This window comes from Gossypium hirsutum, chromosome A08 (genome assembly GCF_007990345.1).
Source record: "Gossypium hirsutum isolate 1008001.06 chromosome A08, Gossypium_hirsutum_v2.1, whole genome shotgun sequence".
NCBI classification, from domain to species: domain Eukaryota; kingdom Viridiplantae; phylum Streptophyta; class Magnoliopsida; order Malvales; family Malvaceae; genus Gossypium; species Gossypium hirsutum.
In genome coordinates this window covers 198702-221659 of record NC_053431.1, presented here as the reverse complement: position 1 = coordinate 221659, position 22958 = coordinate 198702, and the positions used below count along the sequence as shown (strand labels likewise).

The 22958-nt window shown below is 33.4% G+C and overlaps 4 protein-coding genes across 4 annotated transcripts; 2 read left to right on the top strand and 2 right to left on the bottom strand.

The window, feature by feature from the left end:
- Nucleotides 1-4761: 4761 nt before the first annotated feature.
- LOC107938425 (receptor-like protein kinase HERK 1) lies at nucleotides 4762-7920 on the top strand. The gene has a single exon (XM_016871575.2). It carries the CDS (start codon nucleotides 5132-5134, stop codon nucleotides 7631-7633), a length of 2502 nt encoding a protein of 833 aa, XP_016727064.1. The 5' UTR covers nucleotides 4762-5131; the 3' UTR covers nucleotides 7634-7920.
- Nucleotides 7921-9471: 1551 nt separating this feature from the next.
- On the bottom strand, nucleotides 9472-10265 carry LOC107938427 (uncharacterized). The gene has a single exon (XM_016871577.2). It carries the CDS (start codon nucleotides 10204-10206, stop codon nucleotides 9799-9801), a length of 408 nt encoding a protein of 135 aa, XP_016727066.1. The 5' UTR covers nucleotides 10207-10265; the 3' UTR covers nucleotides 9472-9798.
- A 485-nt stretch (nucleotides 10266-10750) lies between these two features.
- On the bottom strand, nucleotides 10751-15215 carry LOC107938428 (uncharacterized). Its single transcript, XM_041074653.1, is given in 3 exon segments — nucleotides 10751-11227; nucleotides 11954-12096; nucleotides 14831-15215. Coding segments are annotated over 3 exon segments (789 nt in total). The 5' UTR covers nucleotides 15142-15215; the 3' UTR covers nucleotides 10751-10892.
- LOC107938426 (E3 ubiquitin-protein ligase SDIR1) lies at nucleotides 12627-13621 on the top strand. The gene has a single exon (XM_016871576.2). It carries the CDS (start codon nucleotides 12650-12652, stop codon nucleotides 13358-13360), a length of 711 nt encoding a protein of 236 aa, XP_016727065.2. The 5' UTR covers nucleotides 12627-12649; the 3' UTR covers nucleotides 13361-13621.
- Nucleotides 15216-22958: the final 7743 nt, after the last annotated feature.

Below are 22958 nucleotides of genomic sequence, written 5' to 3'. Positions count from 1 at the left end.
AAGAAAATTACACTTAAAGTCACTAAAGGTTTAATAAGCTTACATTTTGGTCACTCGACTTTAAAAAATTACAAAATGATCATTGAACTATTCAAAAAGTTTCATTTAAGTCAATAAACTATTCGAAATATTTTATTTAAGTCATTGTGCTATTAAGGTTTTTTTAAGTCCAGCCAGCAAGTTCTAAGCGATGATTCGATGATTAGTACGACGGATCAATACCAATCGACAAGTAGAAGGACATACCTTAGATCCAAGTCGATTTGACGACCAATTTCGAAGATAAGAGAAAAAAAACTGTTTGAATTTTAATTCTTAGATTCATAACGTTTAAAGTTGTTTCATAAAAAAAATTGAACTATAAAAGAAAAAAACAAAAGCTTTTAATTGGTATAGGTAACACGAGTAGAAAAGACCATACAACAACTATTTTAATAATTTGATGATTCAACTTACTTATAATTTGGTGATTTATTTTACCATAATTATCTTCACTTACAAGAGCTAAAATATTGGAATGATGTATGCTTAGAATATAAAATACTATCTATTAAATAATAGAAATATGGTACAAGTCACCGTCATGGTTGATTATTGAATGGAATTTTGCGATCAAATCATGTTCTTCTATCGTTGTCTAGAGTGCGTTCCATGCACGCCTTGTTTGTAACTAGATCCTTCCCTAATGCCTATTAACCACTTTCATTAATAATAACAGTACTAATAATAATAAATAGTATGTATCACTTATAAATTATACATAAATTTTAATTTAATCTATAATTTGAGATATAAATTTTAATTTTCTATAATTATATTTATTAAACTTTAATTTTAATTTAATTGTATTTATTTAAAAATATTTTTTTATATTAAATAAGTATAGTTATTTGTGTAAGTAATATGTAAACACAAAATAATAATAGTAGTTTGCGAAAAATAAATTATATCAAAATATTATGTATAAGATTACATAATATTAAAGTTCATGTTTATATGCCGATTGAGTTATAACTCGATTGACATGGACATTGTTGCCAATACTGAAGGACATGGGTTCAAGTGCGCTGAAGCGCATTATTCTCCTATTTATGGGTTGGGGAGGGGTTATAGGTAGTACTAGGCATTGTATAAATAAGGAGCAGATATGATCAGAACCTATAATGAGAACCATACAATTCAGAAACTCTGTTACAAGAGTAGACATAAACTTATAAAATTGAAAATTTATTAAACAATAGAAAAACAAACAAAAAAACATATAAAACTTAAAACAACACAAGTCCAAATGGACTCGTGAAATTATTTATTATTCTGAAATACTCTCAAAATAAAAGCATATTAAGAAGCTAATGAACCCACTTTCCAAGAAAAATTACTGGCGGTGGGTGGAGTTTTAGCGAACGACAAGTGCCATCATCTGTTCATCAGAACTTACGAATACAACAAATATACCCTCAAAATAGATCTGTAAATTGAAAATAGAGAAGACATGTGGAGCAAATGAGACGAAGAAAGAAAGAAAGAAATAGTGAGAAGGAGAAAAAGGCGGGCGATAGCTAGCTTAGAGGTTGACACCGCCGCTGGGCAAAAAAAAAAAAAAATTATATAATTAAAAAAAATGCAGGTGAGAAAGTAACATGTCAACACATCTTAAAAGAGTTCAAGTTCAAGTTCAAGGACCAATTTGTTAAAAGTTGCAAAATTCTGAGACAACCATGGAGAGAAAAACTCAGGGATCAAATTGAAAAAATATATCAAATTTAGGAACTAAATAATAAAAACTTTAATGGTGTAAAACAGTAAATAATCTCTCCGGTTTTCACTCTTCACGTACTTATTTCTTTTTCATTTTAATTCCTTTTTTATCCTTCATTCCCTTGTTTATTATATCGAAAGCGAAGGGTGCCTTGATACACGTATTCGTCGGAGACTATAAACTAAAATCACGCTGAAATATTTCAAAAACAAATCCAAAATAAAATTGCAGAACAATTAGTCTTATTTATTTATTTGGGTTGGAATATAAAACAATAGATTGATGAAGACTGAAGACACAATTTCACAACGCGGAATTAAGAGTTAGTGGAATTTTTTTATTTATGTTTTTTTCCTTTTTATATCTTAACGAACCAACGTGGAATTCAATAAATTTGACCAAAAATGGAAAAAAAATAAAGTGGAATTCAATAATATAAAGATTTCGCAACTATTTAATGAGATTGATTGAATAAATTTGATATAATTAATTCATATATATATATTTAAAGCTTAAGTTGACATTTTAGATCACATAATTGAGAAAAATGCTTCATTCGTTTAATTTGAGTATAATACTAAATTTCGATTTAATTTTTATAATATCATAGTTTGTTTATATATTTTAGTTTAATAAAAATATCGACATTAATTTTTAAAAACTTTAACACCATTGAAATTTTGTCTTCAAGTCCATTATAATGTAAATTTTTTTATTATATGACTATTAAGCAAGTATTTTTTAAATTTCGAAATGTCTCGCCAATACATTTAACAAAAAAATTTACGTTATTAACAACTGAACTTGAATTTTTAAATCTAAAAAAATAAAGAGGCTAAATTCGTGAAAATACAAGTATGACTGCTAAATTAAAATGTATGAAGAGTATAGTTATCTGTAGCATATTTCGACTTTATTATTTGATCTAAAAATAATTAACTCAATGCGAAGCACAGGTTGGGAGCCATTCTAATAGGGCTAAGTAAAAAAAAAAACCAAAACCAGACGAAGTTGAGGTGTTTAGACGATTTACTGAATGCAAGTACATGAACATTTTTTTTTAATTTCAATTTTTATGGTGTAAATATTTTACATTTAAAATAGTGAAAATAATTTAAAAATTATATATAAAAATATAAAAATTATTGATTATTTTTTATTACTTAAAAATTATTACTATTTTAGAAGTGGTTATTAAAAAACATTAAAATTTTATTAAATAATATTAAAAAATAAATTTTCTAACTCAAACCAAACCGATAATCCCTTAGAAATAATAATAAGAAGATAGGGAGTTGTTGCAACTTGCGACTTTATTTATAGTTGTAGATTTTTCTCTTTATTTTCCTTTTTTTTGTTTGCCACAACAATTTGTTACAGCTGTAGCCTTTTGTTCTCCACTTTCACAAAATTGTCAACTACAAATAAAATTCCTTTTCACATTTCCATTATCCCTTTTTCTTCCCATTCTTTGTTTTATACTAATATTTTTTATTTTCTAAATTTGACATATAACACCACAATATTCTTGGATAGCTTAAGTTGTATGGTTTTTTATTTTAATAAATATTTATTTATTTAGAATTACTATGATTTAAAAATATAAATATTTTTTATTAAATCTTCTCAAATATATACTAGAAAATAAAAAAAAAACAACCCACTAAGGTGGAAAGTAATTAATTTAAAAAAAAAAACAAAACCTCTATTTTACCTACCAACATTAAAATACATAACAATAAAACCCACTCTTCATAAATTTCCAAAATTTAATCAGCCCTTAAATGTATATTCAATATTATTTTATTATTCCCACTTTCTTACAGGAAAAATAATTAATTGCACTAATGACTAAACAACTTTAAATTATAGTTCAGATTTAAGATTACTCTTTAAATTGAAAAATATATATCAGTAGCATGTGAGTTCTTTCATTAGTATATTCATTATTCATATTTAAAACATGTACTGCTAAAATAGGAATTGGATTTTCGATTATAATCGATTTCTCGAAAAATGTAATATTTTTTAGGCTCAACTTTAAGGTATTTTGAAGGGTGTGATTACGTCGCTTAGTAATAGTTTGGATAAAGTTGTGATTTACACTGATAATTTAGAATAGTTCAAGCTTTATAGGATAATTTTTTGGGATATTCAAGCATTACAATTCTCATGAGAGTCCAAAAGATAATGAGTACGGAAGGGCGTTGGTTGATTCAACACGTTCTCAAAGAAGACAATCATGTTGTGGACTGTTTGGTTAAATTGAGTTTAAGGGGAAGGACATCTCTCTAAGTTTATGACAAATGTCTTCATGCTACCTAGAAGTTCTTATTCAAGATAAAGCAAAGGGAGTGATTGATTAAATGAATTTGATAATCTTTGTTTATTTGTTTGTTTCACTAAAAAAATTGAATATCACGAGTTAAAAATATATATTTAAAAATTTATTGATATTTTTTGTTTGTTTAACATGTTAAATTCAAGTTATTCATGCAATATGTACATACTTGTTTGTAATTTGATATGCGTAATTTAAATAAACTTTATTTTTTACTGCAATACAAATACTTTAAGGGCTTAATCAGAATATTTTGAAATTCATAGATAACTTTAAAACTAATATAATAAATTGTGAATGTTTAACAAAAAATAAATAGGGTAAACTATCACTAAATTATGTTCTTTTTTTCGTTTTTTATCATCCAACTATTTAATTTTTCATTTTTTGGTCATTAACTGGTTAATAAAAATGGAAACACTCAAAAATTTAATATAGTTGGATGACCAAAAAAGATAGAATTGAATAATTAAATAACTATTTTATAATTTTTTATAGTTAAATAATTAAAAATTAAAAAAAATAGTGGAGTGACTACTAACGAAATTTGCCCAAATAATAAATAAAAGCATTTACTGGAATTCGCCTTCTAATAATAAAGATTTTTTTCCCACCTGTTCCACCACCTTTTGACTCTTTGTTGCTTTTTTTTTTTTAATTATTCATTTTCATTTCCCCATCAATTTAAGGACATGAAAAAATGATAAAAAATATCTAAGGAATATGTCAAGAAAATGAGGTTGTCACCTATTTCAAATCAGCTTGTGTCTTGTAAGATTTCTCAAAATTCACATGAAAAAACTCTGATAAATTCCCATAAGAGCTCCACAAAAAAGATTTCATATTCACTCAATAGGAATCTCCTAAAATCCAGGTTTCTCTATCCCCCCCCCTTTTTTCTTTCATTTAAGCTCAAGGATTTGTGTTCTTTAGTTTACTAGTAACCTGTTACTGTTTTAGTAAGAACCCTGGATTTCAGCTCTTTACATTCTGTTGTTTATTTCTAGGATTTTGCAAAAAAATAAAAAAAAATGGGTTGTAGAGTATTTGAATTGCTGTTCTGGGTTTCTTTAATTTTGTGTTTAGCATGTTTGGTTAGAGGATTTACACCTGCAGATAATTACCTTATTGATTGTGGATCATTTACTAATACTACCGTGGGTCATCGAGTTTTCATGGCTGATAATTTAGCCTCAAAGCTCCTTTCAACACCACAAAGTGTTATTGGGAACATTTCAAAAGCTTCAATTACTTCCTCTGATGATTCCCCACTTTATCAAACTGCAAGAGTCTTTACCGATGTCTCGAAGTACACGTTTTCGATTAGCCGACAAGGAAGGCATTGGATTCGGCTTTATTTCTATCCGTTTGCTTTCGGTAATTATAATTTGAGCTTGGCTAAGTTCGATGTTTCCACCGAAAACCATGTTCTTCTCACCAGTTTCAGTGTTCAAGCTCCTCTTGTGAAAGAATTTTCGGTTAATGTAACATCGAATAGCCTTGCTGTTACGTTTAGTCCTTTAAAGGGTTCGTTTGCGTTTATAAATGCTATAGAAGTTGTTTCGGTTCCTGATGAACTCATTCAGGATGGTGCTCATTTGGTTAAATCATCGATGGCATTCCAAGGGCTAACGTTGCAGGCGTTAGAGACAGTTTTTAGAGTGAATATGGGAGGACCTACCGTCTCATTCGAGAATGATACCCTTTGGCGAACATGGGTGCCTGACCAACGTTTTCTGGTAGAAAAAAACCTTGCTCTGAGTGTATCGAATTTTAGAGCTGTCAAGTTTGTCGAGGGTGGGGCAACTCCGGATATTGCTCCGAGTACTGTCTACGGTTCCTGTACTGAAATGAATTCTGCAAATGTAACCGGAGGTAACTTCAATGTCACTTGGGAATTCGATGTGGATCCGGGATTTCAGTACCTTGTTAGGTTTCACTTTTGCGATATTGTTAGCGATGCTCTTAACGAGTTGTACTTTAATGTTTTTATTGATTCCTTGATGGTTGTTCGGGACCTTGACTTGAGTACTTATTTGGTCAATGTTTTGGCTGCTGCATATTATATGGATTATGTTACAGATTTGGTTACTAGTAATAAGCTTCATGTAAGTATCGGCCCTTCTACTTTACCTGGCTCTGAGCCGAATGCCATATTGAATGGGCTGGAAATAATGAAAATGAACAATTCTGATGGCAGCCTTACTGGCTCGGCAACTATTAATGCTTCCGGTTCAAGTTCAAAGATGAACATCGGTTCTATAGTAGGTGCAAGCGCTGGGGTGGCTTCTGGGTTGCTGTTGGCTGGAGTTATCTTCATGGTTTGTAGAAAAAGAAGACGACAGGCACTTCACGGGCAATCAAAGACATGGATTCCGTTTTCGATTAATGGAGGGACTTCTCAAACTATGGGGAGCAAATACTCGAAAGGAACAACTGCCAGTCTCAACTCCAATGCTAGCTATCACATTCCTTTTCTTGCTGTTCAAGAAGCCACAAACAACTTCGATGAAAGTTGGGTTATTGGAATAGGAGGCTTCGGGAAGGTGTACAAGGGAGAACTGAATGATGGTACGAAAGTCGCCGTTAAAAGGGGAAACCCGAGGTCCCAACAAGGACTTGCTGAGTTCCAGACTGAAATCAATATGCTGTCCCAGTTCCGACATCGCCATTTGGTTTCCTTGATTGGTTATTGCGATGAAAAGAATGAGATGATACTGATTTATGAATATATGGAGAATGGAACACTCAAGAGTCATCTCTATGGCTCAGGTTATCCGAGTTTAAGCTGGAAACAAAGGCTTGAAATATGCATCGGGGCGGCTCGAGGACTCCACTACCTCCATACAGGCTATGCAAAAGCTGTTATTCATCGTGATGTGAAGTCCGCGAATATCTTACTAGATGAGAACTTCATGGCCAAAGTTGCTGATTTTGGGCTGTCGAAAACAGGTCCTGAAATCGATCAAACCCATGTTAGTACGGCAGTGAAAGGAAGTTTTGGGTACTTGGATCCGGAATATTTCAGAAGGCAACAACTGACGGAGAAATCGGATGTATATTCATTCGGAGTGGTTTTGTTTGAAGTTCTTTGTGCAAGACCGGTAATAGACCCGACGCTCCCGAGGGAAATGGTAAATCTAGCTGAATGGGCGATGAAATGGCAGAAGAAAGGACAGCTGGAGCAAATAATCGATCCTAACCTCAAAGGAAGCATCAGGCATGATTCTCTTCGTAAGTTTGGCGAAACTGCTGAAAAGTGCTTAGCTGATTTCGGTGTGGACCGGCCCTCCATGGGAGATGTCTTATGGAATCTGGAGTATGCTCTTCAACTTCAGGAAGCAGTCGTTGGGCGCGACCCTGAAGAAAACAGTACAAACATGATTGGTGAGCTTTCTTCACAAATCAACAATGTCGGTCCACTCGATCCCACCGTTTCTTCCGTGCAGCTCGAGGCATCAAGTGTGAATGACCTCTCAGGTGTTTCAATGAGTAAAGTATTTTCACAGCTGTTGAAATCTGAAGGCAGGTGACTTATATGAGATGGGAAAATCCTATTAAGCTTCTCTTTGACTCGGTTTTCTCCGTTCCACCACGGCTTATCACATTCGAGTAGTTTCTTTAATAACAAGGCGGAATGGTCTGAATTCCTTCGTTTTTTCGTTGTTAGTAGCTCTTCCATGGGATTTTGAAGTAAGCTTTAGGCAATTGACCAATATGTTTCAATTTAAATTTCTTTCTTTCATGTAGCTTTTGTTTCTGATTTGTCATGTCAGTGAACTGATATACTATAATGTAAATTTCGACTTTTTTCGAGTAATAGGTGTATGATTACTTCGAGATTGATTCTTTTCTTGATTTTTATCTTGCTGCATCAGTGTTCCATATGGTACAAGATTATATGACCTTCCAAAGACCCTTTTACATGAAAAAACCCGAACCTGTTGATACCATTTTTTACGGTAAATTGCATGAAGTAACTGCGCGAAGGCGAATTTGCAGTATGGTAAATATACTTAATGACATTTATTGCTCTTGAAATTTGCTCATAAATATTTCATACTTGTGTTGGAAGAAAATGGAATGAGATTTCCCTCATATTGAAAGAAAATTGTATCATCAAAAGCATTCAAAAGGACATTATTAGAACAGAATGGAAAGGGAAAATGGGGTATACTAAACTCTGTCAAAGCCATCATCTATGTTGCTTGATCTTGGATCAGGTTTAAACATAAAATTAACTTACTTTATACTTGTCCAAACTCGGCCCGAAATATGAGCTTATAATTTTATCAAAGCTTATATTTATAAATAGTTAACCCAAACCCATTTTAGGTCTATAAATATTATTTTTAAAAATTTTTAAAAAAATTTATATTATTTTAATTCAATATTTAATAAATTTATATTTTTTTAATATTTACATTATAATATTATGTATTACTATAGATTTAGTTTTTGTGTTATAAATTATATAATATATATAAATAACATACTATATTATAGTGTTATACACATGCAAGATGAGTCGAGTTGAGCTTTAGCCCTAAAAGTTCGAGTTTGCCCAACCCATATTTTAAACGGATTTAATTTTTTTTTGTCTAAACTAATTTTTAAGGCCTAACATTTATATCCAAATTCTTCTAAATTTCAAACAAACTTTCGGAATCTAACAATAACCTGACAGATTAGCAAGAAAACCCAAAATGGTTAACTAATTATGATAACAATCCAAGTATTGATTTAGCATCATAAATCATTGATTGTGTGCTCTAATTGTTGGGTGCTAAATACAGAAGTGATTTAAGAAACATACTAAAATTCCATAGTGGATTAATTAAACCAATAAAAGAACTTGTTTTGTAAGTTACATATTTTTGTCCTTTTTTCTACACTAAAAAACTGTGTTTTCATGATTGGTTTTTACAGTACGATTGGGCCTGAAACTTTTTTTTTTTTTGCTTCCTTTAATGTCATGATGGTCAAGAAAGTGGTGCTGATTTGCTTCCCATCCTTTTCAAGAAATTGAAAACACAAAAGAAAAAAAAAGTTGGGAATTTAAAAGCTAAACTCTAGGTTAGAAATGTCTCTAAAATCTTTGGCCTCACCACCTCCACCACCATGCTGTCACCATCATGCCTATCTTTAATTTCCACAAATTTGGGTTTTTTTTTTCTTTTTTCTGTTTAAGAAATTAGATTTTACGTGGTTTTATATACTTTATGTTTTTAATATTATGTGTTTGATACGAATATTTTCAAGATTTTTTATATATTTGATACGAATATGTGTTGAATATGGGTAATGAAAATAAATATGAACGAAGGGTAAATAAGAGTAAACTGTAACCTTTAATATAAATGCATATAATTTATATATATATTCTTGTTTTGTTTTTAGATACATGAATGACAGTGACAGAAACCCAGAGGGAAGAACCACAAAGCACAAAACCAGACACCAAAAGCAAAGGAACTTGAAATATAGCTAAACGCTTTATAATTTTAGAAGGTGAAAATGGGTTTAACCATTAACATATCATGATATTATAGATATCATTACTCTATTTCCACCAACAAAGAGGGAAGTGAAAAAAAGGCATCAAAATAATTTTTTTTAAAACTTAAATGCTATTAGAAAGCTATATAGAAACAACAAAAAAAGAAAAATGGAAGTTTTAATGGCTGAAAATGGTGGTTCAACCACCATGATCAGCCACATCAACCTTGGTGGTACAAGACAACAGCCTGCGGAACATAGCCAATAAGGCGGCAAAAGATACCTCTTTGGCCCTTCTCAGCGCCATACGCTTCTTCTTTGACTTATTCCTTTTTCTTCTTTCCTTCTTAACTCTGCCAAAACATTTAGTTTTCTCAGGCCCAGCTTCATTCCTATGGAAAGTATAGCTTCTAAGGTACATTTGCCTACATGAAATGCTATCAACCACGGTGGACCGCACACGACCTCCCCCGCCGGTGCGCCCGTCGGAGCTCAGTGACCTGACGAACTCGGCATCGGATTCCGGCCATTTGTAGAGGTTCACATATGTTGGCCTGATTGGGACCCTAGCGTCAGTGATGCAGTTTGAGATACAGGTTGAAGCCATTTTGGTTTGGGGGAAGTCTAGGCTAAAATTTCAATGCTTTAAATGAAAGATAACAGCAGAGAGATGGAAAAAAGGGTTCCTATTAGGGAGGTTTATACAGTGATTTTTATGTGAAAAAAAACACATGTAATGATTTGCCATCATTTAGTGAATGTATGCCTGAAATAAAACAATATTTCCTCGTCATTTTGGGTCCATGTGTATATATATACTCACATTTCTATATGCTTTGCTGCCACGGTTCATGCTAATGAACCAAGTGTTAAATACAAAAAAGATTTGAAAATGAAATCCCAATGTTATTTGATTATCTCAGTGGGTTTCAACTGCTAATTTAACTGGAATTTATCAAATTTTGCATCAATGCATAAAGCTTACTGATTTAAACAGCAACTGTAAACATTTTAGAGTGATCAAGGACGAATTTTTTTCCTGCAAGTTTCAGTTCTTTGTCTTCTCACTAAGCTTTCCATGAATTCAATTACTTTATATACTCTTTAGATTGGGAAAAGCTTTCAAATTTCAATATAGAAAACTCAGACACTAAAAAAATTCTTCATATTCCAATAAAATATGAAATTGATAGCACGGGCTACAAATCATAACATCGAACAACAAGACCCAACTTGTAGTTTCGATTAAGCCCTAAAGGATACCCCTAATTACAAACCTAAACCCTAAATCGACTAACCGCCAAATCCATACAAAGTCCTACCCTGCCTCTTCAGAGCATAAACCACATCCATGGCGGTCACCGTCTTCCTCCTGGCATGTTCGGTGTAGGTGACAGCATCGCGAATGACGTTCTCCAAGAAGATCTTGAGAACTCCACGGGTTTCCTCGTAGATTAAGCCACTGATACGTTTCACTCCTCCCCTACGGGCCAAGCGTCGAATTGCCGGCTTTGTGATGCCCTGGATGTTGTCACGTAGGACCTTACGGTGGCGCTTCGCTCCTCCCTTGCCAAGTCCCTTGCCTCCCTTTCCTCTTCCTGACATCTTCTATATCGACTGAAAATTAACTTGAATGATTTGGATAGTGAAATTGGAAACTTAAGGAACAGTACGAAATTGCGAGTTATTTTATAGTGGGAACTTGGCAGCTTTTTGTTGAGATAGTGATCCGTGGGTTGAGCTTGAAGATAACCTGCAGCCGTTGATTACTTACAATGAAGGGTTCAAATGAAGAGAAGTATTGGCGCGGATCGATGACCTGGATTATTACCAGATACTTTAAGCGCTTTTGCTTTTCTTGTTTGGGTTAAATCCAAGGAGCATCCCTAAACTATTATTTATATTCTGAATTAGTTCTCAAATTTCAAATCTGTTTTCAATTGAATCCTAAAAGCGTGAATATTGCATCAATCACGTCTTTTTCGTTAGTATAGCCATCACTTTTAAGTGTTAAACGCCGGTTTTAATTTATCATAGAGTATTTTTAGAACACATAAATTAAATTACAAACATGTGTAGTTATCACATGATTTTCATTCCATTTAATGGCTAAATTGATACGATGCTATACTTTTACAATAAAATTGATTTATCATAATTTATCAAAATCTATTCTGATAGTCAAATTAAAGCTTCGTTTTTCCCCAAGTTTCCTTTAATGGCATCAGCTTCAAATTCATACTTGTTCTCATCATGTTCATCATCACGGCTTCATACAACAATAGCATCCTTTACCTCTTCGTCACATCCAAATCAAGTTAACCATAGATATCAATCTCCTACGTACAACAAACTCTTTGTGTTGGTCTCAACATTTTGCAGAACCGCAACAACCTTCATGTACTTCTTTCTTCGACATTTAAAAGACTCAGAATCGACATGCCCTCTGCTTCTTACAACACCGTCATTCAAGAAATCATGGGATGCGGACTTGGAACTGCAAACAGGACATATGGTAGTGGATGATATCGTAAAATCATGTATTTACATTCAATGATGGTGGAATCCGAGATCAACCAAGAGACTTTAATGAGTAGAGCTTTGGCGGAATCAAGCTCAGAGATTGAGAGGATTAACAATGGCATGGTCGCCAAGGTAGAGATGAAGAAGGCTGCATGATACGTTTGGAGGAGGTGGAGGACGGTTTTGAAGCTTCTCGGATGCCATGTTCTCATATCCAAAAATACAAGAATATTGTAGAACTAAATAGTAAAGATAAACTATGAAAATAGAATGTAAGATATGGGTTGGAATGAATATCATTAAGATATTAATATTAAAACATAAATTTATATATTTTAGGGATTAAAAAAAATATTGGATAAATCAAATGGATAAGTGGTAACCAATTTTATGCTCCTTGTAGAATTGTAATTCCTAGTAAATATGGATTCCTTGCTCTTTATAAATATATATTAATATAAGAATCGAAATCTCAAAATCGATTGTGATAGTTAAGTTAAAGCTTTGTTTCTCTTCAAGTTTCTTCAATGGCTTCTGCTTCAATTTTGTACCCTTCAGATGTTATTTCCCACCATGTTCACCATCACGGGTTGATACAACAGAAACGTCCTTTACCTCCTCGTCACATCCAAATCAAATTAATCGTAGACATCAATCTCCTCCGCCATGATCCGATAATAGACAATTACACCAACTGTTTTTCTGTACAACAAACTCTTCGTTTTGGTCTCAACATTTTGCAAAACCGCAACAACCTTCATGAACTTCTTGCTTCGGCATTTACAAGACTCAGAATCAACATGCCCTCTGCTTCTTACAACACCCTCGTTCAAGAAATCATGGGATGTGGACTTGGAATTGCAAACAGGACATTTGACAGTGGATGGTATTGTAAAGTCATGTATTTACATTCAACCATACAAGCATTGTTGGTGGAGTCTGAGATCAACCAAGAGACTTTGATGAGTAGAGCTTTGGCGGAATCGACGTCAGAGTTTGAGAGGATTAACAATGGCATGGTTGCCGCTACCGAATCATCGATCAAGGAGATGATAGAAAAAGTTAAAGTAGAAGCTGGAGATGAAGAAAAGTGCATGATATGTTTGGAAGAAGTGGAGGTCGGATTTGAAGCTTCTCAGATGCCATGTTCTCATGTCTTTCACGATGATTGCATAAAAAAATGGCTGAATCAAAGTCATTATTGTCCCATTTGCCGATTTGAGATGCCAATTGATTAAGACTAAGATTATAGAAGTTAGTGTTATTGTTTATCCTTCATTTGTAATCTAATGCATGAAGGAATTGGATTTTATCACTCGTCAATGGGTTTAAAAGGTTTAAGTTATTACAGCAACGAGAATATCATCAAATTTGTATCTATCTGTATCACAAAGTTGTTCTCTGAATTGGATCTCAAATAAATTGGTTACTCTGAGCATATTGGTCATACTCGTACTCATGCTCATGCACTCTTCCAATATAACTCCACTTTTTTCTCCCATTATTCTCTAAATACATAATAAATAAAATATAAGTATAAATAAGAAGATAAATAGGGGGAAATATCACAAATGATGGTTAACGGGGGATATTATTATAAAGTAAGATTCTGGCAATACTGGTGGAAAACGGGATGGATGTAGAGATTTGGATGACTAGAGCTTTGACAGAAATAACTTGAGAGCTTGAGAGCATTAACAACGACAAGGTTGCAGCTAATGAATCATCAATCGAGGAGATGATAGAAAGAGTCAAAGTAGAAGCTGGAGAAGAAGACTGCATGATATGTTTGGAGGAACTCAAGGTCGGTTTTGAAGCTTCTCGAATGCCATGTTCTCATGTCTTTCACGGTGATTGCACGGAAAAATGGCCGAAACAAAGTCATTATTGTCCCATTTGTCGATTTGAGATGCCGACTGATTAGTCTGAGATTAAACAACTTTGTGTTTTTCTTTCAGTCTCTGTTTTAGTAGCCATTGAGATGAAAAATGTTCTGAAACTTGGCCTGCTTTGTTATAGCTCCAGGCCACATCTGAGAAGTGTTGCAGTATCTTGAATGGCATGGCCATTTTACCTGATTTATCCAAAATACACCCATCTTTTTATCCTTGCCATCTCATCACAGCACTGAAACCAACATATCCTATCCATAGCAAACAACCTGGTTACAAATGAGGTTGTAGTTTTGGGAAAACGAAAAGGCTGCAGATACCGAGTGTGGCCAAAGCACAAAACACTCAAAATTTTAACTTCTTAGACAGAATGTGGAGAGCTGAATGGCGAGCTTTAACTTCTTTTCTTGCAATTTCTTTCTTACCAAACATAGTAAGTCATGTTTAAGATTCATATAGTGTCTGCTTTCGTTGCTAACAATAATAGTCATGTTGGGGAAATGAGGGGTGTATACCCCATATGATTGGCCAGAGAAATATTAAAGCCTTGATTCTCTCAGTCTCTGTTTTGGTAGCCATTTAAACTTTCAATTCACTCAACGTCCTCTCTCAAATTGGAACCTTATTGGCAATGCCACCTTACATTTCCTAAAAGAGGAGAGTTAAGATTGACAAAATGACCTTCAATTTTCAAGAAAAATACGCAATTGATGATGCGAATTACAAATTATAACAGAGAACAACAAAACCCAGCTTGTAACTTTAACTGAGTCTTACAATTCTTCCCCTATTTTAAAACCTAGACCCTAAATCAACTAACCGCCAAATCCATACAAAGTCCTACCCTGCCTCTTCAGCGCATAAACCACATCCATGGCAGTCACCGTCTTTCTCCTGGCGTGTTCGGTGTATGTGACCGCATCGCGAATGACGTTCTCCAAGAAGATCTTGAGAACTCCACGGGTTTCCTCATAGATTAAGCCGCTGATACGCTTCACTCCTCCCCTACGGGCAAGGCGTCGAATTGCCGGCTTTGTGATGCCCTGAATGTTGTCGCGGAGAACCTTACGGTGGCGCTTAGCTCCTCCCTTGCCAAGACCCTTGCCTCCCTTTCCTCTTCCTGACATCTTCGATATCCAACCAAAATTAAGAGACGAAAGATTTGGATGATAAATCAGAAATTTGAGGAGCGAAACTAAATTGCGATGTATTTTATAGCGGGAAATGGGGAGTTTTGTGTTTCGATAGTGATCCGCTAGATTATTTGTATCTTGTAGCGGCCGTCGATTACACTTAATGGAGGGTTAAGATGAAGAGAAGTATTGGCATGGATCGATGACCTGGATTTAGGGCAAAGTAGTCATTAAACTATTGATTTTGTTCTATTTTCATCGTTTAATGGCTAAAATAGTTATATATGTCTTCTTCTTTTTTCTTTAATTGGTCAAATAAGTAGTTTTTTTTTTTTAAGATTTAGGGAAATAGATTAATTTTGGAGAGAGTATCAAAAACTCTTTTTTTACGGTTGATAAAAAGCACTTTTAACTGGACGAATTTTTAGCACAATTAGTAGTAAAATGCATTCAGCTGGACGACCTTTTGCTGACGTGTTAGGAAAAGCAATGATTTCTCTTTGCCTTCAGGTGCGGAAGTGATACTGTACGCGTTTTTTTTATCAGTTGGGTGCTCATTCTTGACATGTCAGCAAAAGCTCGTCTAGCTAAACCCACATTCAAACTCTCTCTCCAAAAAAAACTTATTTCTCTAAATATTGAAAAAAAAAGGGGCCAATTTGGCCAATTAACAAAAAGAAAAAAGGCATATATGCACAATTTAACCTCATTTAACTATTAATTCCCGATTTAATCATTAATTTTTTAAATTTTAAATTATTTTAAATCCAAAAATTATTATTTTTGAATTTTTTAAATATTTTAATTTTTTAAATATTTTTTACAATTTTTTCTAGAATTTTAATTTTAAATTTTTTTTGAAATTATTTTATTTATTTTTTATTTTTTGTTGAGATGGACTAATTTTCTCATTTTTTAAATTGATAAGGAGCAAATGGATATTTGTACTAATATATTGTTTGAATTTGTGAATCGAAATCTAGTAGTGTCGGAAAATGAAGTTTTAAAACCCCATTTTAATATACCGATTCCTTAAATATTAAATAAAAATATCTACAGAGTTATTGTGAAAATATAGTGAAATTCAATTAAATAATTTAAACAAAAAAATGGTTAATTAAAGCTTTGTTTCTAAATTGTGAAAGTTCAACCGCTATTGAATTTTAATTAATAAAAGATTTGAGACTTAAAAGAAGAATGATAAATGATGATGATCCTATTAAGTTTGATTAATTATTAATTAATGATGATTAAAACATGATTAAAATAATTAAACTAAATTAATTAATGATTAATTAGAAAATAACTATATGAGAAAGTGAGATTCCATTTTTATACTCCTTACAGAACTAGGATTTATAATTCCTAATAGCCATGGGATCTCTTATGCAACATTATAAATAAACATTAGTAAATTAAAACTTTATTTCTCCTCAAAATTTAATAATGTTGACCGCTTTATTTACATATCAACCTAATGTTATTTCTCACCATATTTATCAATATAACATTATTTAATAGACTCGAGTTTTATCTCTTTATTATATTCAACTCGATATAAGATTTTACTTGTTAAATAAGTTAAAATCGCTAAATTTATATAATTAAGGCTAAAGAAGCATAATTTTCCTTTAGGATAATAAGCATTGCCACAAGATTTGAAAACTTTCAATTTTAATTGTGATTAGATTCAATAATGACGATAGCTTCATTTACATTCCAATCTAATATTATTTCCCACCACATTTACTAACATAATATCATATAACAAACTCGATTTTTACGTCATTGCTACATCCAATTCAAGCTAAGATTTTACTTGTTAAACAAGTTGAAATCTAATTGCCAAACTTATATAATTAAGGATCAAGAAGGACAATTTTCGTTTAGAGTAATAAATATTGCCACAAGATTTGAAAACTTTCAATTTTAATTGTAATTAGTAAATGAAAACTTTATTTCTAGTCAAGATTTAATTACGTGGTTTGCTTCATTTTTTTTTCATTCTATTACTATTTCCCACCATATCTATCATAAGATCATACAATAGACTCGACCTTTACTTTATTGCTATATTCAAATAAAATAAAATCTAGTTTAATGTTATTTCCCATTATATTTACCAACATTAGATCATACGACAGACTCGACCTTTACCTCCTTATTATATCTAAATCAAGCTAAGATTTTACTTGTTAAACAATAAAAAAAAACTAAATTCCCAAGCTTATATAATTAGAAATCAAGAAGCACAATTTTCCTTTAGAGTAATATACATTGCCACAAGATTTGGAAACTTCCAATTTTAATTGTGATTAGTAAATTAAAACTTTATTTCTGGTCAAGATTTAATCATGGAGTTGACTTAATTTATATTTCAATCTAATATTATTTTTTTACCATATTAACTAACAAAAGATCATATAACAGACTCGTCATTTATTTCATAGTCACATTCAAATCTAAGTTAACCATCGATTTTATGTCTTCTGCCATGATCCTATAACAAGCCATTACACCAACTTTCTTTGTACAACTCTTTATGAATGCATTAAGCACCGGAAATCACTTAACAAAGTATAACAAAAAAAAATCAATTTTTATAAAGAATTTCTATACTAATTTTTTATACAACAATCTAATAATAGTAAAAATATCATAAATCACAATCATTTATGGTAAGGAAAAAAGTGACAGATACATTTCCAAAGTTGCAGTGACTATGGAAAGAAAAAAAATTAAAACTCCAGCTAATGCGACATGAGATTCAATCTTTTGAATCCACTATGTTGACACCATTTTTTTGATGAAAACGGGGTCGACTTGGATTTAAAAAAGAATGAAAACGGGAGTCGCCACCAATCCTTTTTTGACGAGGTGTGATCGGGTCACCTCAAAAAGTGGTTGTTTTTAATAAATGATTTAATTTTATTAAAACAACGATTTTGGTCTACGAAATTCAGAAAAATGAGTTCGGGAGCCGGTTACGCACGAGGAAGGATTAGCACCCTCGATACGCCCAAAATTGGTACCTAGTTGATTAATTAGTGTCTTAGTGTCGAAAATTGAAAATTTGAAGAGTTTTAAAAAATACGATCCTTAAAAGAAAATCTGATATCGTGAATTGAAACATAAGATTCTCTTGTTCCGAAGGAATATCACATCCAGCACGTTAGGACACGATACTCTAAACCATCGAAACCAAGATCACCTTATAGTTTAATGAAACCATACCTTGAAGCTTTAAGAGGATATTTGGCTATTTAGTCAAACGAGAAATCGAAACCCAGCACGTTAGGGCATGATTCCCGAATTGTCAAACGCCGAATATTGCCTTCGTTTTAAATGATTTTTAGAAGGTATGCGTGAAATTTTGAAGGGATATTTGATTATTTTAAGCAAACGAGAAATTGTAACCCAACACGTTAGGGCACGATTCCGCGAATTGCCAAATATCGCACATCGCCTTCGTTTTAAAGAATTTTTAAATGATTGATTATAAAAATAGCTTAAAACATATTAGTTTGACTTGAAATATGATATAAGATAATATATAAAGTAAATTTATGAAATCCTTATATACAGATAAACATTGGGTATAATTATTGATAAAAAGAATGAAATTAATATTGTATAAAAAAGAAGTAAACATATACGTTATATAAATAACAAAATATATACATATAAAAAACATAAGGATAATATAAGATACAATAAATGATTTGAAAATATTATTCACATAAATAATTTTGAAAGAGAATATATATACATAGAAAAATATTTACATAAAGTTATATGAAAATAATAACATGTACCATAGCAAAAATAATTTAATATGTGCCCTATACATGTGAAAAATGTAAGAAGTAATTATATGTCAAAATATCATCTAATTAAAATATGAATTATAGGATTAACCTAATTTTATCATAAATTATATACATAATAATTTTTTTTTAAAAAAAACACAATTAATTACAAACTTATTAAAATCTATATGTATAAGAATATTAAAACTTTACTAATGGATGCAAATTAAATATAAATACAAAATATATGTTTAATAATAATTTAAATAATATACTAAATGCCAAGAAATAATAATTCCCGGTAAGGTATTACACATATTAAATGCATTTAAAAATTAACCAATCGTAGAATTACAAGGCCAAATTCAACTTACAGTAAAAATAAGGAAGATAATTTGCAAATAAAGCAATTACAAAATGAATTAATGCTCAATGCACATAAATGTAGGAGGACTGAATTTGTAAATATCTCGCATCCACAATGCATTAATGAACCGCGGATCAAAATGAAATGATGCACAAATTAGCAGGCCAAATTTTAAAATACAAGGTAAGCCAATTGGGCACAAATTGAAGACTCGCGCAAGAGGGGGATCTAACGTGCAAATCTGCCATTTAACAAAATGGTGCAAATCCATTTCACTTTTTTGGGCCAATGCGCAGACCTTTACTGCTATAAACAGTGCCGCTTAGCTTTGTGAAGGATTTTAAACCCCCTTTTCTTCAAACATAACCTAATTTCAACCATTTTTTAGAAGTAGTAGCAGCCATTAACCCCCAAATGATAGGGTTTCATTTGGCTAGCAGACGACGAGCCAATATTGGACTAATGGCCGACGATGTGCGGTCAACAACCCAACCTTTGCCTGTGAAGATTGCAATCATGGAGATCTGGTAAACCAATCCATCTCATTTCCCTTTTTTTTTTTAAAAAAACTTTAAATTGTGCTTTGCTTCTTTGAAAATAAAACAAAAAACAAAGAAGAAAAAAGTTGAGAAGAACATTCGACCCTCACCCAAACCTCTTCATTTCAGAGATTATTGGGTTTTCCTTGGTGTCGATCCATAAATTAAAAGAAATCTAGCAAACCAAAAATAGATCCGAAAAGAAAGAGGGAAAAAAAAATTAGAGATCACCTTTATACTGGATTTTTTTGTTTATGTATGTATGCAGAAACGTATATTGTGCCCAGTGAGCGTTTTTTTTCATTCATCCTTGATTTTGGCTTTTTAAAGCCGATCTATAAACATTCCTTTCTCTCTTTTTTTTGCTTCTGTTTTGTTTATTCTTTGCCCCATTCCTCGCATGCTTCCTTTTGCCGTTGTTTCTGTCTCTGTTGCAGGTGGTGGGCACGGTGGAGCAAGTGGGAGTGTCAGACGCGTGGGGCGTGGTGGACGAGGGGGCCACGCATGGAAGCTTGCGACGGCTAGCTTGGGGAGGCAAACTAGGGTTTGCTGAAAATCTTTTAAACAAATGGGCTGTTAGGGTTTTAAAATTTGGGCTCAGGTAGTTTTAGGATCGGGCTAGGTTGGTTTAGGGTATTGGGCTAGGTTGGTTTAGGGTATTGGGCTAGGTTAGTTGGGTTTTGGGTTTAGCCCAAAATTGGCCTGTACAGCTGCCCCTCTTTGCTCATTGTCGTGTAACGGGAATGGAGCAAAGACATAATGAAAGGCCAATTTTGCCTGGTCTTGCTGGGTCTTGACTTCATTGGTGTTCTTCTGGTTCAGATAATCTTCTTCCAATCCGCCGCATCTTGTAGCTTTAGATTCAATCTACTACATTTTCTGACATATGCCTTGTAGCTTCGATCTACTCCAATGTAACTTCATAAAGATAAGATCTAAGCTTCAATCTGCTCTGTTACGACTCTATGGGGATGAGATTTGTGCTTTTAGTCTGCTCCACTACTGCTTAGGGAGATAAGACTTGATGCGATCTGTTTTCTTCGATCTACTGCACCACCAGTATGGGAAGACAAGATCTGCTTTCTTCGATCTACTTCACCACCAGTATGGGAAGACAAGATCTGTATCTTGGATCCACTTCCTATCAATATAGGAAGATAGGACCTGCTATCTTCGATCTACTTCACGCCAATACATGAAGACAAGATCTGCTTTCTGCGATCTACTTCGCCACTAATATGGGTAGACAAGATCTGCATCGTCGATCCACTTCCTACCAATATAGGAAGACAGGACCTGCTATCTTCGATCTACTTCACGCCAATACATGAAGACAAGATCTGCTTTCTGCGATCTACTTCGCCACCAATATGGGAAGACAAGATCTGCTTTCTGCGATCTACTTCGCCACCAATATGGGAAGACAAGATCTGCATCTTCGATCCACTTCCTACCAATATAGGAAGATAGGATCTGCTACCCTCGATCTACTTCACGCCAATACATGAAGACAAGATCTGCTTTCTGCGATCTACTTCGCCACCAATATGGGAAGACAAGATCTGCATCTTTGATCCACTTCCTACCAATATAGGAAGATAGGACCTACTATCTTCGATCTACTTCACGCCAATACATAAAGACAAGATCTGCTTTCTTCAATCTATTCCACTGCCAAATACAGGGAGATAGAATTATCGGCTTCAATGTACTCCACTGTAGTCACATGGAGGTAAAATCTGCCATCCTTGATCTTCAATCTATTCCACTGCCAAATATAGGGAGATAGAGTTATCGGCTTCAATGTACTCCACTGTGGTCAGGGAGGTAAAATCTGCCATCTTTGATCTGCTTCGCTGCCAAATACAGGAAGGCAAGATCTGCAATCTTCAATCTATTCCACTGCCAAATACAGGGAGATAGAGTTATCGGCTTCAATGTACTCCACTGTGGTCAGGGAGGTAAAATCTGCCATCTTCGATCTGCTTTGCTGCCAAATACAGGAAGGCAAGATCTGCAATCTTCAATCTATTCCACTGCCAAATACAGGGAGATAGAATTATCGGCTTCAATGTACTCCACTGTTGTCAGGGAGGTAAAATCTGCCATCTTCGATCTGCTTCGCTGCCAAATACAGAAAAACAAGATCTGATATCTTCAACTAGCTCTGCTACAAACGAGAGAGGCAAGGTTTGTCTTCGATCTGCTTCGCTGTCAGTGCAGGAAGGCAAGATCTGCTAACTTCAACCAGCTCTGCTACGACCGAGAGAGGCAAGGTTTATCTTCAATTTTTACTGATCTGTCCTCTAGGGAACATGACCTGTATAATGAACCTAATTATGCCTAATGATTAGGATGGCATGATCAAAATGAATCAAATGCTCCTAACTAGACCTGCGTGAATGGTATTTGAATGAATGTAGAATGTCATGAAAATAATTCCTTAATGCTTAGGTTATCATCGCTCAAAAGCTTATTAAGGCTTTATCACTAACGTGTCGCAACGCCTTCTTGACCAGCCGGCATTTCCAAAGAAACACGTAATCTGATTGCCCCCACTGTGAACATCGAAGTTCAACCCACTGGGACATAAAATTTGTACCATCAATCTCCCACTGTAACCCCAGGGTAGAAAGATATGGCTTTTGTCAATCTTCTCCTATCGCAATTCAAGGGTATAAGATTTAAATCCTTCTGGTCCCTTACATCATTCCCAATGTGTCGTACCAACGATTCATGCGCAAACGAGGGCTCTCCTTCCCGAGGTAACCTCTTCCTATTGCCTGAAAATCATCACTTTCTTGTTTATTCAAGCTTTGTCACCAACATGGCGTCTTGTCAATCAACGCGTTTGACAACAAAAATCCAAAGAGAAAGTCTAAACTTAGACTATTCCTTCCCAAATTTCCAACCTTTAAATTTGGAGTGTTCTAAACAATTGTCCTGCTTCAGGCTCCTATATTATTTAGAAACTTTTCAGAGTAATATGTAAAACTTCCTTCGTGAAAGTTTTATTAGTCCATTAATCATTATTCCAATGCAACATGCTTGCAAAAGATCATAACGATTGATAAAATAGAATTGATTTGAGAGCAT